This window comes from Dipodomys ordii, unplaced genomic scaffold, assembly GCF_000151885.1.
Source record: "Dipodomys ordii isolate 6190 unplaced genomic scaffold, Dord_2.0 Scaffold8, whole genome shotgun sequence".
Lineage (NCBI taxonomy): Eukaryota > Metazoa > Chordata > Mammalia > Rodentia > Heteromyidae > Dipodomys > Dipodomys ordii.
The window spans coordinates 24,223,180-24,240,705 of record NW_012267224.1 but is presented as its reverse complement, the minus strand read 5'-3'; the positions used below and the strand labels follow the sequence as shown (position 1 = coordinate 24,240,705).

The window sequence follows — 17,526 nt, the reverse complement described above, 5'->3', positions numbered from 1 at the left end:
AACATGTTGGGCTTATTCATAGGAGGTTGCTCTCTGGCACTTCTGTCCATTAGCTGATGTAGGCCAGGTGAGTGGCCTATTAGACCCCAACCTCTATGAAGCACAGCTTGCCTCTGCTCACTTTTCCATTCTGTCTTATGTACCTTGTCCTTTACTGACAAGTTTTTTCTTTTCTTTTCTTCTCTTCTCTTCCTCCCTTCCCCTCTTTCTTGTTTTTGGCAGTATTGGAGTTTGAATTTAGGATGTCACACTTACCAGACAGGCACCACTAGAGCCATGCCTTTTTTCTGTTACAATTTTTTGAGATAGATTCTTGATCTGTGCTCAGGTCAGGCTGGACCATGATTCTCCTATTTACACTTTCCACCAAATTTGGAAAGATAAGTACATACTACCACAGCCAGCTCTTTCTCTCAAGGTGGGGTTTCACTGACTTTTTTTTTTTTTTTTTTGTACCTGGGCTGGCCTATAGTTCCGATCCTCCCAATTTCAGGTTACTGTACAGTTGAGATGACAGGCTTGAACCACCTCATCCAGCTGGCACACTGGCCTCTTTTCCCATTTATTAGCAAATGCAGTACTTACTCATACTAAAAGCCAAACATTCTTTTAAGCTTTTTGTAGCGTTAGCTGATTTAATTCTTGTAACCAACCTATGGAACATATGCTATCATTATTCCCATTTTATGGAAGGACACTGAGATCATACAGGCATGTTTTATTTTATATCTACTTTGCCTTGTGCAGGAATTTCTCTCCCTACCATCCTTTCTCTGACAGGTAAGTCAAAGTTCTCTGTGCTCTCGTTGCATCTTTTTTTTTAATATAAAAAATCAGTTATCACTACATCGTGTAATGATTATTGCACTGGTGTCTCTCACAGGCAAGTTAGTTTCTTCTCTTATGGTGGGCATTGTGAGCCTAACCTGGCTGAGTAACAGCAAGGATTAAAAACTCCTCAATCCTAGGACCAGATGCACAGGAAAAGAACTTTCCCTACCTTGAGTTCCTTGGCATAGTTAGCTACACAAGACAGGTGTTTGAGAAACCAAGAGGAAAGGAGCAAAGGAAAAACAAGATGCCTCAAAGTCTAGGCCACAAGAAGTAAGAGATTGTTAGCAATCTTGAGTGATTTAGCCCAGTCTCCTTGCAAACAACTGTTGGACTTGGTCATCAGTGATGCTTCTGAAACAGCTGTAAGGGACAGAGATGGGTGTGGATGGCAGGTGGTTCAGGCGGGAGTAGGTGGAAGGAAGTGAAAGCAGAGGCGCAGTCCTTCTCTTTCAGGAAGGAAGAAGAGTGCAGGCAGGGCTGGAAGGGGAAGATTCTTGATTTGCCTGGGGAAACGGAATGTATCTTCAGACAGGCAAAGTAAGCCCTTAGAATAGAGCCAGTGGGAGAATGTTCTTCTTCCTGTCCTGCTGGAAGCTTGAAAAAGTCCCTGCTTCCAATCCTGCTGACTCCTCTTAACAGCTGGGGCATTCTAGGATCCAGTTGCTCTGGAGACAGTTCAAGTGTATGGGTTGACCTGTCTATAGCATGAGGAGCATGGTAACTGTCTAATGTGGATGTTGTGGGCATAGAATGGAATACATCAGTTAAATGCCAGCTATACTTAACATCTTTTGCTTGTACTATGGACCACTCTTTTAAGTTTTTTTTTTGTAGTGTTAGCTCATTTGATTCTCATAACAAGCCTATGGAACATACACTATCATACATCCTTTTTACCTTCTTTAGAGACAGGAGGAAATAGACAAGAAATGGGGGGTAGATCTTATAGTGCCACTGTACTGGAGAGGGACAAGAAGTGTCTTCTCCAGAAAGTCATGAGGGAGATTGTCCACTGAAAGTGGGGACAGGGATGGGCTAGCGGGCTGGTGGTCTCCATGGAGATGAACAGCTGCACTGAGAGCCTGGCTTAGGGCATAGAGGACAGGTGACTTTCTGCAGCCAGATGTGACAAGGCTAGGAGGAAATGAGGACTGACTAATGTTCAGGGGCATGCCAGGAGAATATAAAGGAGAATGCACTGGTAAAATGACAACCAGGGCCATCTAGGCCGGAGGGAGCTGCTGATGGCCAGGAGAGGGGCCAAGTCTGGTGATGATAGTGAGGATGCAGAGCAGGTTCCCGGGTGGAGAGCTGAAGGTTGTGGCCAGAGTAGTGATTTCATTCGGAGTATTCAGTGGCTAAGTCCAGGAAAGGGCTGGTCACTCCCAATACAGCAGTGTTCTTCATTTCTCACCTTTCTTTTCTGCTATTCATATGAAACCTATTAACAACCATACTTAGTAGCTAAATGAAGAGAAGAATAGGGGTAGGGAATGCAGTCATACAACTCAATGCTTGGGAGGGAATATGATGATAGAAGTGACATTGATCAAGATTCATTGTAGTTATTTATTACCTTGTTGAATGGCAAATCTTTTGTACAACTACTTAAAGATACAAATTTTTAAAAAAGTACCTTAGTCTTCATATACTTTCTGTGGAGTGCATCAGTGAATGTTATTCAACAAAATGTTTTTTATTTCTATATTGTATTTATAATTGTTTTTTTTTCTTTTCTTTTTTTGTGTATGTGCTGGTACTGGGATTTGAACTTAGGGCCTCAAGTTCCCCCTTGACTTTTTAGCTCAGGGTCTACATTCTCCCACTTTAAATGTCTCACAGACTTTTCTGCCTAGGGTGACTTCAAATTTTGATGCTCATATCTCAGCCTCTACCCGACCACCAGTGCCTGGCTGTAGTAGCTTTGAATAGATACATTATGTTATCCTTGTACACACTGCTTTGCCTTCTTTTGGGTTTCTCCCTAGAACAAATCTCCAGATGTGAGATTCTTATGTTCAGAGGTGCAGTGGTTAATTCCTCCCGGGAGGGAGGAAGAGATGGGGAGGAGAAGCAGAGCTTTGATCACCTGGGCGTGGATCTGGACAGTCTGCCTCTCAGCACTCTGAGCTCTGTGTCCTCCCTGGAGCTGCCTGGAGTTTTGTACCCATGACTCAGTGAACGGGGTTTCACTAGTTTGGATCTTTGATGCGTTCTTTTTGATTCTCTTGTCAAAGAGTTAAATTGTTGAATAAGATGTGTGTGATGGAGACCACTAGAGAGTCCATTTTGTCCTCAGAAGTGAAAGGATTTAAGAATTTATTCACAATCATTACAATATTAGTATTTTGAACAGTTTGAACAATTTGAAAGGGAGATGTGATTTAGGCAATGTTTTAGGCAATTTTAATATTTTGAATCAGTAAGCTCATTAATAAATATAACCATTAAGATGCTTTTCTTCTTAGCCCGGGCACTGGTGGCTCATGCCTGGAATCTTAGCTACTCAGGAGGCTGAGATCTGAGGATCATGGTTTGAGCTAGCCTGAGCAGTCAAGTCTGTGAGTCTCTTATCTCCAGTTAGCCTCTGAAATAACTGGAGGTGGAGATGTGGCTCAAGTGGCAGAGTGCTAACCTTGAGCAAAAATGCTCAGGGACTGAGTCCAGGCCCTTAGTTCAAGCCTCAGGGCTGGCACAAAGACAATAGATTTTTCTTATTTCTTTGCATTGTAATGATTCTCCCTATATATTTTTTTCACAGAAAAAATACAGGAAGGGGTTTATTGATATTTCAAAAATCAAGTGTGTGGAAATAGTGAAGAACGATGACGGTGTCATCCCCTGTCAGAATAAATATCCGTTTCAGGTGAGCTGCTGTGTTCTTGCAGTGTGAGATGCTGTGCCTCTGGTCATGTTTCTCTCTGACATTGTGGTTTCTTATCACTGGCTTGGTGGCTTAGTTTAGGTTCACTTGTTACTTTAATAGTAATTTTTCTCCATAAATTGCTTAAATCTTTGTTGAGACATTATTCTGTTCTCATTTTGATTGTTCCATTCTACCCATGATCTTGGGTGTCTAAGACTCAGATCTTATCTACAGTATTATGGCACACTCAGGATATGAAGGCTGGCACTAAGCGAAGGATGGTGACATTTTCTGTGAACTTGAGATGCTGGGAAGTGGTGTCAGTCTCAGATAGAAATGCTGTGCTATATAGCACTGTCTGTTAGTTAAAGCATATTTAAAGGTTATCATGCTATCTCACTTTTTCTTTCCAATGGTCTTGTGGGTAAATATCATACTGTTCTCATGTATGATTGAGAAAAAGAAAGGCTCACGGGTGTTAAGATAGCACATCCATTGTCATGTGGTGAATTAGAAGCCAACCAAGCCACAGATGTACATTTATCCTGGCTGCCAATGAAGATATGGATATGGCCGCCTTTGAGTGATGCCATAGTCATACCACAATCCTGACACCCAAGTCCTAAGATCCCAGGAGGGTGGATTTGGACCCTGATGGTCTAGAGGATAGGTCAGGCCGCACAGGAATCCTTCCAGCACCTAATCTCTCCCCTCCTGGTTGGAGGCATTTTTACACTTTCCTTTGAGCAAAGAACATCTCAGGTGAAAGTCAGCTTTTGCCAAGGTTGTTTGTTTCTCAATGTGACTCAAGAGAAAGTTGAAAGGAAATCTCTTTCAAGGTGATACTGCAATGTGGAAATTTGTATGGTTTTAACTGTTCCTACAAAATTATCAGTTATACTTGAAATAAGTACCAATTTGTTTGTGGTGGAGTGGGGGGGATCAATACTATTTGGAAAGTGTGAGTTAGAATATTCAATATTAAAACTACCTCTGGGTTATTTTCTACTATAAGAACAACAGCATGAAAGAATGAAAAGTTATATTCAAGCTTACCTTTTCCCTTCCCTCATTTTATATCTGCCTCTTCTCTTGTATGAAGAGCAGGACTATAAAGTGGTTAAGGAGGAAACTGAGGACAAACAACCTGATCTGCCGCTTTCTTTCTCTGTGATCTGCTGTAAGTCACTGCCTTCTCTATGTCTCTTTCCTGTTCTGAAAATAATGGTAATAGTGATCACTTGATTGAGCTGGTGTGAGGATTAACTGAAATGGCACGTAAGTCATTGAGATGTGTAGTAAGATCAAGGATGCTGTTAGTTGCTTTTTATAGCACCGTTATCACTGCTTCTCTTATGCTGCTGCCTGTCTAGTGCTCTACCTAACCCCTGCATCTAGGAATGGGCCTGGGTATTATGTGGAATGCATCTATAATGGTGTGCATATGTATAAAATTTCATTAGAAGTGTTTAGCAAAGAACCATTCCTGTCACCCTTCTGCTGGCTCTTAGACATCATTACAGGTTGGTAGGCACTTGGAGGGGTGCTGTGGTTCTCATGATTTTGGACTCAAAATTTTGGGTAGATGTATGGGCGGATACTAGGACTTGAAGGCAGCCTAGAGCTATGATGATTAGTAGTTGTAAAGGAGACTGTAGGAGTGAGCTGAAAGCACAATCCATTCATCTGAAACAGTATTTAGAAAAAGAGTATATTAGGATAATTGATGTTGTACAGGTTTCTCTGAGGAACTTTAGTTCATTAAAGTAAGAGAAATACCAAGATTAAGAAAGCATACTGACCTCTGTATTTATCTGTTTTTCTTCAGTATAAACACAATTCCTTCCCAAAGACATAACCCATTTGATGTTATAGCTAAGAAATAGATATCTTTTGAAAGAGGGGAATCTTGATCCTTTGGGTTGGAAATTCAAGAATCATTTCTTGTGCCTAGCCTGTTGTATCAAGGACCCTATGTTAGACAGAAGTGCTATGTCTATGTATTTGTCATTAATTTCTTTCTTTCTTTCTTTTTTACCTTAGGTTGTTCATGATGCTAATACACTTTATATTTTTGCACCTAGTGCACAAAGTAGGGACCGGTGGGTGAAGAAGTTAAAAGAAGGTAAAACTTATGTTTTTATATTGAATAGAAATCAATACTTATTTTAATCTTCATATAACTTTAAGAGGTACAATATCATTATCACTAAAACAAATATAACCAGTGTAATCTCTCAATCTGCAGTAAGTGTTGCTTGAAGGGTGGGTATGGTAAGTGACGCCAACATACTGAAGATAACTTCCCTTTTTAAAATCTAATTGTTTCTAGTGGTATATAGTTTCTAAGAAAAGCCTACTTGTATTTAATATGTGATTCAAAAAGTAATGAAGCAGGGGCTTTCATAATGACAGGATTTTGCATTTTCCTAAGGAATTGCCTATGTAATCAATGTTCAGTGTGGATGAATGGACATGTACATAGAGTGTGTAAATGGCTAGTTTGCCCTGATAATCCACATTGCTTCTTCTATAGCACAAAATGATAGTGAAATTACTTTTGTATTTATCAGGGAGTAGAAGCAGTTGCTTCTGCTCACAAGTATGATTGACCACATAGAAAAGTAAAAGAGGCTTTTCTGAATGCTGAATTGTGTAACATCACACTGCTGTCCTCATAATTAACATTGTGTTTAAGGAAGTGATGGTTGACAGTGGCTCTTGCCAAACATGCTGTTGTCTGCTGTATTTCACTAACCGTGGATGTGTCTGTGAATTACAGAAATAAAGAACAACAATAATATTATGATTAAATATCATCCTAAATTCTGGGCAGATGGAAGTTATCAATGCTGCAGACAAACTGAAAAACTAGCACCTGGATGTGAAAAATATAATCTTTTTGAAAGCAGTAAGTATTCATCTTCTTCTCTTATATTGTGTTTAAATGGATATATTGTTATAGTGAGAAAGGTGCTTTTGATTAAGTACAGCACACCTCCTAGAGAAGCATAAATGTAGAGTATGTGTGGTTTATAAAGATAATTTGACTAGGCAGTAGAGAGACCCTCTCATAAAATCCAACATTCTCTTCGGGGCGATTTCATCACAACATTGAATCCTATTAGAAATGAACTTATTAAAAATGTGAGCCTAATCTGGTAAGTCAGCCACTTTTCTTCATTCAGTGTTTGTGTATTTGTTAGCAAATAAAGTGTTCCCAGATGTGTAGCTGGAAACCTCATATAGCAATGCAGCTATAATCTCTGTAGGGCTGTTCTATATACCACTAGAAACAATTAGATTTTAAAAAGGGAAGTTATCTTCAGTATGTTGGCATCACTTACCATACCCACCCTTCAAGCAACACTTACTGCAGATTGAGAGATTACACTGGTTATATTTGTTTTAGTGTCTTAGTGGTGTGCATTTAGTAATGGCTTCATAGTCTGTCAGAATAGTAAAGTGTCATAATGGTATTTCTATGTAAATGTTCAAATAAAAATTTTGACACCAAGACCCTTATAAATCCTGGGAATTAGAGGCCCTTAATCATAAGTAAAAAATGCATAGAGATTCTGCCAAGTGTGGTGGGATATACCTGTAATCCCACTATTTGGGATACTGGAGGCAGGAGGATTTTCATGAGTTCAAGGCCTTTTTAAGAGACCTTCTCTTAAAAAAACAAAAACATACAAAAAATACCAAGAGGCTAAAAATTGCTATTGTTGTAGATGATGTGTGCTGTACTGCTCTTCATGATGGCATTGTGCTCTGTGTGTCAGTAAGAATCTGTGGAGCATGTGGAGACTAGCATAATGGCCATTTGGCCGATGCTTCCTGGTTCAGGGGCAGTTCTGGATGCTGGGAGTCCCTTTACTCTGGTTTTTTGGCATGTGTCAGGCTTTGATTTAGCACAACAAAGAGAAAGGATCAAGTTACCAAAACTTACTCTTTCCTAATTTTTTCAGTTTCCTAGCATTTACTGTTAGGTAATGCACAGTCTAATTTGGTGTAAAAAAAGAAAATAGACTCAGAAGTTATGATGACTTAAACTAGGAATTTATTTTTGTCCCACGTAATAAAACCAGAGATAGATAGCTTCTCTAGGTTGGTAGGAGTTGTACAGATGGTTCCCAAAGGTTGCACCAGTTCCAGTGTCCCATTCTGGACACAGAAAGGGAGAAAAGGGTCAAGGGTGTCCACATGAAGTTTTTTCTGGTATAGGATCTAAAATTGGCATGCACCATTTATTTACTTTTTTTTTTTTTTTTTGGATCTGGTCGTGGGGCCTGAACTCTGGGCCTGGGCACTGTCCCTCAGCTCTTCAGCTCAAGGCTAGCACTCTACCACTTGAGCCACAGTGACACTTCTGGCTTTTTTCTTTTTGCTTATCTGGTGCTGAGGAATTGAACCCAGGGCCTCATGCATGCAAGGCAAGCGCTCTACCACTGAGCCATCTTCCCAGCCCACCATTTATTTATACATAGAACCCTTTGATTAGTATTCCAGCCCATATCCACCTAACTGTGAGTAGCCATATGTTAGCCAAAGCTCTAGGACTGGAGGAAGAGTCAGAGCTTATTGAATTCTGAGTGTTGTCATTGCAGTAGGTACCCTCTTATCCATAGGGGTTGCTCAAGACTCCCAATGAATGCCTGAAGATAGGTGAAGCTATATATGGTATGTGTGTGTATATTTATATGTATATTTATATACATACACAGACACACACACACACACATACATGCACACACCACACACCAAGGGTTTTATTTCTATAGATACATACCTGCGATAAAGTTTAATTTATAAGTTAGGCACAGGAAGAGGCTTACAGCATCACCTAATAATAAAATAGAACTAGTACAACATTGTGTGAATGTGATCTCTCCCTCACTTTCTCCCTCTTTGTCTTTCCCAGTTTCTTTTCTTTTTTTTTTTTGGGGGTCCGGTCATGGGGCCTGAACTCTGGGCCTGGGCGCTATCCCTTAGCTTTTCAGCTCAAGGCTAGCCCTCTACCACTTGAGCCACAGCGCCACTTTGGCTTTTTTTTTTTTTTTGCTTATGTGGTGCTGAGGAATCGAACCCAGGGCCTCATGCATGCAAGGCAAGCGCTCTACCACTGAGCCACCTTCCCAGTTTCTTATCATACTGTGGATCTTAGTAACCTCTCCACTTACTAAGCGGAGTCCTTCTAGCCTTTCACTAGATGGAAGCACATTATAGCTTCTCTGGCACACCCCATTTCCACATCACTGTTCTTATACTTGAGCCATTACTTAGATGAGTGAGAGTTGATTGAATACAAGCCTGGTCATCTCACTGCAGTTGATCTTATAACCCCAATAGCTAAATGACTAATGGGGTATGCAGTTTAAAACTTAGAGATCGTTTATGTCTAAACATTTCCATTTAACATTTTATACTGAAACTACAGAAAGTAGAATCACAGAAACCACACACAGTGGTTGGGGACTACTGGAATTTCATTTGTTTTATTTGTTTGCTTATTTATCTATCATAATTGCTGGAGAGTGAATCCAGGGCCTCAAGCATGCTGGGCACTACTACTGAACTACACCACCAGCCCCTTTTGTTTTCTTTTGTTCAGCAAGCACTATTAAAAGCACAGTTTATGCAGTGGTGGGGTAGGGAGACCATGATGCTAAAACCCCCTCCTCTGGCCCCCTGTGTTGAGCAGGATGGGTCCTTGTCCCTGTGTTCATTCTCATATTTCTATCATCATTATCTATCTATTTCTAATCCATCCTTGGATGATAGCTTTTTTGGTTTTTGTTTTTTGGTGTGTATGTGTGTGTTTTGGTTGGTCATGGGGCTTGAACTCTGGGCCTAGGTGCTGTCCCTGAGCTCTTCAGCTCAAGGCAGGTGCTCTACTACCACTTGAGTCAGTGCCACTTCTGGTTTTCTGGTGGTTAATCAGAGATAAGAGTCTCAAGGACTTTCCTGCCCGGGCTCGCTTTAAACTGGAATCCTCAGATCTCAGCCTCATGAGTAGCTAGGATTAAGGGTGTGAGATAGTGTTTTGACTTACTAATGTGTTGGTATTTTCAGGTATAAGAAAAGCCTTGCCCCCTGCACCAGAAACAAAAAAGGTAAGTGTCCTTCCACTTTTGGGAATTACTTCTTTAGATTAGCCTTCATATCTTTACATTTTAGAAGGGTAGTTTGGTGAGTGAATATGCTTATATTCAGTCACTAGATGCTGTTTTTTCCTAGGACTATTGTAGAAGCAGATATGTTTGGTTTACTTAATTGTTCTTGGTGTCAATACCAATTGTGTAGGTTTTATGTGGGGGTATTTTGCTTATAGTTTGGCTTAGGGAGTTGTATGGAAGGTGTAGGAAGTTAAGGAATAGCTCAGTCTTTTTTTTTTTTAAACTGGAGCTGAACTCAGGGCCTTCTGCTCTTACTTGACTTTTTTGCTCAAGGCTTTACAACTTGAGCCACACCTCTACTTCTAGATTTTTGCTGGTTAATTGGAGATAAGACTGTCACAGATTTTTTTTCTGCTTAGGCTGGCTTTGGACTGAGATCCTCAGCTAGGATTACAGGTGTGAACCACTGACACCAGACTAATATTTCAATCTTGAGGCCCCAATATGACAGGGAATGTGAGGCCCCAATATGACAGGGAATGGTATTAGAGATTTAATTATATGCTTCCAAGGAGTGGCATATGGGGAGAAATAATGTGCTTTGTGCCCAGTCAGGACCTGAGCTGCTGTGAATCTTACACAAATATTTTTGGCTGGTGGTAAACATGATAGTTATAATACGGTACTTCATAGTAGTAATATTAAGAATAAATGAAGTAAAGTATGTTTGTTAGGTAGTAAGCATGTGCCTTGTACATGGTAGACATAAAGAAGAACAAATTCCTTTGAGTTATAGGAGACTTATGAAAAGATTCCATGAGTATGTGCTCATCTCCTTCTCCAGTCCACTGGATTGATTGTTCACCTTTGGTCTTTCTGGTTTCTAATCACCTTTTATTATGTTTAAGAGTAGTTTTGGCTCATCCTCCATGTCCTATACCCCACATAAGGACCAGTAGCATCAACATTGTCAAATGTTAGAGGATGCCCCAGATAATACTAAGTCATTCCTAGTAGACTTGAAGTGGCTTTGTTATTCTGGGTGATATGTAAGTCCATCACCCAGAATATGACACTGAATTTGCCAATGTTATCTTCTTCACTTAGAGAAGGCCTCCTCCACCCATTCCACCTGAAGAAGAAGATAATAGTGAAGAAATAGTTGTGGCAATGTATGATTTCCAGGCAACAGAGGCACATGACCTCAGACTGGAGAGAGGCCAAGAGTATATCATATTGGAAAAGAACGATGTCCACTGGTGGAAAGCAAGAGATAAATACGGGTAAGAATTCCCTCTTTTGTGTACTACAGGTTGTGGGGAGATGGGAGTGTTGAGTGAAAAGTGTGCAAGCTGCAAGTTCTAATGAGACTAGTGGACTTAGTTCAGTTGGTCATAAATTAAAGAACACATTGCTACTCTTGTCAAATCATGATGTGTTCTCAGTGGTCAGTCAATAAATGCAAAGTGATCAATCATTTTTTTACAGAAGCTAAAATACATTAGATTGTTCTAGCTATTTGGGAGGTGGAAGAGGGGGACTTTAGCCCTACCAGAGCCCTCTCCTTCCACTCTCTTACTCCCTGCCCATCCCAGAGGTATCTTCTGCTTTTCCAGAGGTGAACTTGAGAAGGAGACCCGGAACTACAGAGGGAATGGTGAGACCCTCTCTTACTACTTGAGTCTCAGAAGTGGTCACTTCTGGGTCTGGTTTGCTATGTACTTTTACCTTCTTGGAATGTCTAAGTGTGTGTGTGCGTATGTGTGTGCGCGTGCGTGCGTGTGTGTGTGTGTGTGTGTACACGTGCGTGCTGGGAATGGGGCTTGAACTCAAGGCTTCTTGCTTTCACTTGGCTTTTTTACTCAAGGCTTAGTGATCTACCACTTGAGCCACACCTCCACTGAGAACTTTGGTTCTATGTTTAAAAGAAAGTTCTCTTGCCTCCCTTTGTCAGACACAGTATAAAAACTTCAGAGTTTTTATAAAACTTTAGAGTGAGCATCCCTAATCCAAAAATTCAAACTCTGATATGATTTATTGATGCTCAGAAAGTTTCCAGTTTGGGAGCCTATGTAAATATTCCCAAATTCCAAAAATTCAGGAATCTGAAACACTTCTAGTTTTGGAAAAGAAATATCTAACCTGAACTGTAGAAATTTTCAAGCATCTGAAAATAGTGTCACTTGACTTCAAAAATTACCAGCATTTGGTTACTTGATTTCCCAAACCCTAATCATCATGTCATTTCACTAAGTCTCACCATCTAAGACTGAAAAAGGAAAACTCACCCATCATGTTATTATAATAATGATTTTAAAAATACCATCTGCAGACATTATCCTAATGCCCTGAAATTTGGGAAGAGTATACATGAATGCTTGTGTATTATATATTCATATATTTAGACGTTACAAAATCTGGCTGACAAAGTTGTTTCTTAACGTTCACCAATTTTCATAATCAGGAGTTAATGATTGAGCTTTCTGTTTTTGTTACTGTGGTAACCAATAATTACTTTTAGTGTTATGAATGCTTAGGTAATTGAGTTTTAGTGTATCAGTATTTGCTTGAATTGCCCCATTTTAGGTTGGTGTGAATGCTTTTGGTTGAGGTCCTCATTAGTCTTTCTTAGCCTTCTGGCCCAGTACAGTGGGTCAAATTCATTGTGTATTTTTGTAGCTAAATCTGCAGTCTGACATTTTTCCAAGGAGTTTTGGCTCCTAATGGTTCTTCAGTATGAGGCTAGGATTCCAATTGCTTTTGAATTGCAATTGCTTCTAGGCCTGTCTGAGTATATCAGGGCTGCACGTGTGTGTGTGTGTGTGTGTGTGTGTGTGTGTGTGCATTTGTGTGTGTGTGCATTTGTGTGTGTGTATGAGCTCTTGCTAGTAGTTCACATTCAAATTCATATCTATAAAGCTCGCCCGGGGGCCCACGGCTCACACCTGTAACCCTAGCTACTCAGGAGGCTAAGGTCTGAGGATCACAGTTTGAAGCAGCCAGGACAGGAAAGTTCATGGGACTCTTATCCCTCGCTCACTACCAAAAAAACTGGAAGTGGATTCGTGCTAAAGTGGTAGAGTGCTAGCTAGCCTTGACCAGGAACAGTGTCCAGGCCCTAATTCAAGCCCTAGGACTGGCATGTATACACATATATAAATACATTGGCTCCTGCGATCACAAGAATGCTTCTTAAATTGCAAGGGGCATAAGAGTCATATGGGGGGGGGGGGAAACTGTGTCATCCCTGGCCCACAAAAAGTCTTCTTAGCCAGGTGCTGGTGGCTCATGCTTGCAATCCTAGCTACTCAAGAGATCTAAGGGTAAAGGTTCACAGCCAGCCTAGGAAGGAAAGTCTGTGAAAATCTTATCTCCAATGAACCACCAGAAAACTGGAAGTAGAGCTGTGGCTCAAAGTGGTAGAGTACTAGCCTTGAGTTAAAAAAAGCTCAGGGACAGTTCCCAGGCCCTGAACTCAAACCCAATGACTAAGAACAACAAAAAAGATCTTCTTAATTCAGGTGTTGGGAATTTGACAGAAGAATTTGTCTTTTTAACAAGTGCCCCATGGTATCAGTAAAGCAGTCAGGGACCACCTTTTGTGAAACAGCCTCTAGGCATTTGAGGTATTAGAGTGCTGGTGCCTTTGGCTAACACTTTCAACTCTGCTTTTTCCTAGAACTGGGACTTGAACTCAGGGCCAGGATGCTGTCGCTTAGCATATTCACTCAAAGTTGGTGCTCTGCCACTTAAGCCACAGCTCCACAGCTAGCTTTTTGCTGGTTAAGTGGAGAATCTCACAGACTTTTTTTTGCCTGTCTGGCTTTGAACTGTGATCCTCAGATCTTAGCCTCCTGAGTAGCTAGGATGTAGTAGTTAGGATGTGAGCCATCCGTGCTTGGCACTTCCCCTTTATAAGAAGTAGTAGTTTCTTTAAAACCTCCCTAGCAACAGTGAATCCTGGAGCAGCATTGTAGAATATTGGGAAGTGCATTGGATCTAGTCACAGGTCCAGAGTTCAGTTCTGGCTCCAACTTTGGGACTTTGAGGAAAAAATTTAAATTGTCCTAAGCCTGTTTCCCCACCAGAAAATGGATAGAGTAATGTCTGTTTGCCTCACAATTTTTGTGAGGACCAAATGTAGAATTTCTTCTGGTGGCTCACACTTGTGATCCTAGCTACTAAGCAGGCTGAGATCTGAGGTTCATGGTTTGAAGCCAAGATGGGCAGGAAAGTCTGTGAGTCTCTTACCTCTAATTAGCCACCAAAAAAATGAAAGTAGAGTTGTGACTTAAGTGGTAGAGCACTAGCTTTGAGCAAAAAAGCTCAGGTACAGGGCCCAGGTCCTGAGTTCAAGCACCAGGACCAGCACCAATAAATAAATAAATAAAATACTTTGTAGGGTCACATGACATAACTGTATTGAATACGGGTCAGCTAGTGTTCTTATAAGACGCTGACAAAATACTTTATTTGGCTAGAAAGTCAGTGATATTTCTTTCTTTTTTTCTTTTTTTTAAAAAGTTCTCAATAAAGTAACTTATGTGTACTTAAAACCACTTTTCTTCTTTCTAGGAGTGAAGGGTATATCCCAAGTAATTATGTAACAGGAAAGAAATCAAACAATTTAGATCAATATGAGTAAGTAAATGTTTATTTTATAAATATGGAAAACCAGAAAATGTTTCCATTCTCTTAATTTGTAAGGCTTTTGAAGATAACTGTTTATTTTTTTAATTCCATTTAGAAAGTGGGGCCGTCATATCTTTAACTCAGTTGTCTGAGGTGAAGAACTGAGAATTAGTTTCTACAGTATACCTTTTATGTAGGTACTGTCTGTCAGTGGAATTGCAGATACAATTGAATGACTTTAAACCTCACAAAGCTCCACTGATTTAGAAATACAGATTATTGTTTAGTTATTCATGATATGGGAATAGCATTTCCCAGAATGGTTCTTTGAAAATGTTTTTTTTTGTAATTGTATAGCTAGTCTATGATTATTGTTTTAAAAACCATGAAAATAGTAAAAATGAGTAATGAGAAAAATTTCTCCTAATTCAATGAGTTGACCTCTATTGATTAGTGTATTTTCTTCCCATCATTTTTACCATTTTAAGAAACTAGACCCAGGCTGTATGTAGTGTTTTGTATCTTGTCTCCCCTCTTAACACTATGATATAATTGAACATACCTTCTGTCATGAAAATGTATGCTTTGAAACATCTTTGTAGCTGTATTATATTTCATTGTCATAAATGCATTAAGTATTTACTGCCTTATTTGCTTGTGTCAGGTACTCTCATATTTACTGTATACCCAGTAATTTATATAATCACTTCCTGTGACTATCTTTTTTAAGTTAAAGTAGTACCTTTGCTGTGTAAAAGTAGTAGCTCATTTAAACTAGATCTATCAAATTTCATCCTAACAAAATGCTACATGTATTCATTTTGTTGTGGTCAGATTCCTGGTGCTTTCTGTCAGATTACCTTAGAGAAGTTGTGCTGTTTCTATGCCTACTAGGAGTCCATAGCCAGGCGTGCACGCTCTCTCTCTCTCTCTCTCTCTCTCTCTCTCTATTATATGTATATATATGTATACTCATGTATATTAAATATGTAAACTCATACATACTGACACCCTTGTAGTCATTCTGAGATAATGTATTAATGTATCTGTCATTTGCTGCCTTTAAAATGACAAAAAAAAAAACAAAAACAAGCTGTTGCCTTTTTCCCTGTCACTTACTATTACAGAAGGACCTTAAAATCTAAAAAGACTAACAGGTTCAAAGTCACAGCTCTCAGTATTGTGGTCCCTCCCTAATATGATAGAAGTAGGTGGGCCAGGTCTGTTGTACACACCTGTGATATCAGTAATTCAATAGTGCAAATCAGGACCCTGTCTCAAAAACAAAACAAAAAAAGTAGTAGGAAGTATAAACAATATACAATCATGTGCCATCTAACAACTTTTTAGCCAATACAGTCTGCATATTTTGGCTCTTAAAATATGGTGGACTTCTAGGTGGTGGTGACTTATGCCTGTAATTCTAGCAATTCAGGAGGCTGAGATCTGAGGATCCCACTTTGAAATCAGTCTGTGAGCCTCTTATCCACCAAAAAAGCTGGAAGTGGAGGCATGGCTCAAGTGGTAGAGTGCCATTCTTTAGTGAAAAAGTTAAGGGACAGTGCCCAGATCCTGCCTTTAATTCCTAAAATTGGCGCACGGGCGCGTGCGCACACACACACACACACACACATTGTGGTGGAGCTGAAAATTTTCTGTTGCCTTAACATTATTGGATTTCTCCCATATTTAGATGTGTACCAATCCACAAATACCTACTGTTGTGTTCTCAATTGACTATCCATTCCAGTAATATGAGGTACAGGTCTTAGCCTGGGAGAACTAGTTGTAGGCCGCATCACAGAGCCTAGCTGTACAGTAGGTTGTAGAAGGAGGTATGCTGAATGCATGATATTTGTGCAGTGATGGAATGGATGGACGTCCATTTCTCCACAAGTATCCTTTGTCATGAAGTAAGGCATTTATACAGTCTATAGATAAGTACTCAAAAAAAAAGTTTTGCTTTTAAATACGTTTTAGGAAAGTATAGTAAAATCCCTAGAAATAAAGAACCAGCTAAAAGTTGAAAACAAGGGCCTGATTTGTAGTGATGGGAGTGGACTGAAGACTGATCTGGATCACATGCTGGGGTGCAGGGGAGGACACTGGGAAAGCAGATTGTCCTTCCCCAGCAATGAGAATTCCTCCTATGACCCAGGAGATTTCTAGTAAGGATTGTTAATACTGGAGTTTCTCATTCACCACCATGAGGATTTGGATGGAATCTTCATTTGGAAATTGAATGTCTATGAGGGAGTTTCCTCCTCTCAGTGACTCTGAACCTGTTAGTGTGTGGTCTCCATGTGGGCATCTACTCAGCATTCTGTGCCAGATGGCAGGGGGAAAAGCTGTCCCCCGTGGGGGGCAGGCAAAGGTCCCCTTTTCTGTCTTCCTGCTTTATGTCAGATTACTTTTGTTTGGTTTTGCTCTGCTTTGTTTTGGCTTCGCCACAGCCCATCCTGTACCATGTCTTCTTTGTCTCCAGGGATATAGAAGGACTTCTGTCAGCTGTTCACTGTTCTGTTCTTTTGCTTGGATTCATGGTGGGGGGTTAGAATCCTATGCCACAAATGCCCGTGGGCTAGACCCAGGACTGAGAGTCCCATGGCTTCCAGGGTTTTCAGTAACTAATTCTGACCTTCATCCTTCTGAGAGGATCAGAAGAGGAAGCAGCTTTGCTTAGGTGGGCAAGATGAGGGTATCCTCAGTGGGTCACTGTTAAAAGATGCAGATGGTAGAGGTAAATGGCCCATATAGGAGAACATGTATGATAAATGCTCTGAGCAGTTGGCATGGGAGGTGGAAATAAAGTTGGAGAGCAGCCCAAGATTTATCACTGGTTGGTTTTTCTTCATGTCTACTATCTTTTCATATGTCCTTCTATCCTCCCAGAGAAACTTGACCATGATCTGAACTTTCCAGAAAGGATCAATTGTCCCCCATCTCCCTCTTCCGTGTATTCACCATGAAGCCTGGTTTTTCTGGAGTGTTGGGTGACTAGCCAAAGTAAATTCAATTTAGAGTTCTGATAGCTGAGAACAAGCTCACAAGTTACCTACAAATCCTGGGCATTGT

At 40.3% G+C, this 17,526-nt stretch overlaps 1 protein-coding gene across 4 annotated transcripts in view; it reads left to right on the top strand.

Moving 5' to 3' along the window:
- The window catches only part of Tec (tec protein tyrosine kinase), a 95,741-nt gene that overhangs the window by 57,201 nt on the left and 21,014 nt on the right, over positions 1-17,526 (top strand). For all 4 annotated transcript variants that reach the window (XM_013009148.1, XM_013009150.1, XM_013009147.1 and 1 more), the window contains exons 3-8: positions 3,596-3,700; positions 5,744-5,825; positions 6,483-6,611; positions 9,776-9,816; positions 10,927-11,102; positions 14,395-14,460. In XM_013009148.1, coding sequence (XP_012864602.1) covers positions 3,596-3,700; positions 5,744-5,825; positions 6,483-6,611; positions 9,776-9,816; positions 10,927-11,102; positions 14,395-14,460 — 599 coding nt within the window. The remainder of the gene's footprint in view (positions 1-3,595; positions 3,701-5,743; positions 5,826-6,482; positions 6,612-9,775; positions 9,817-10,926; positions 11,103-14,394; positions 14,461-17,526) is intronic.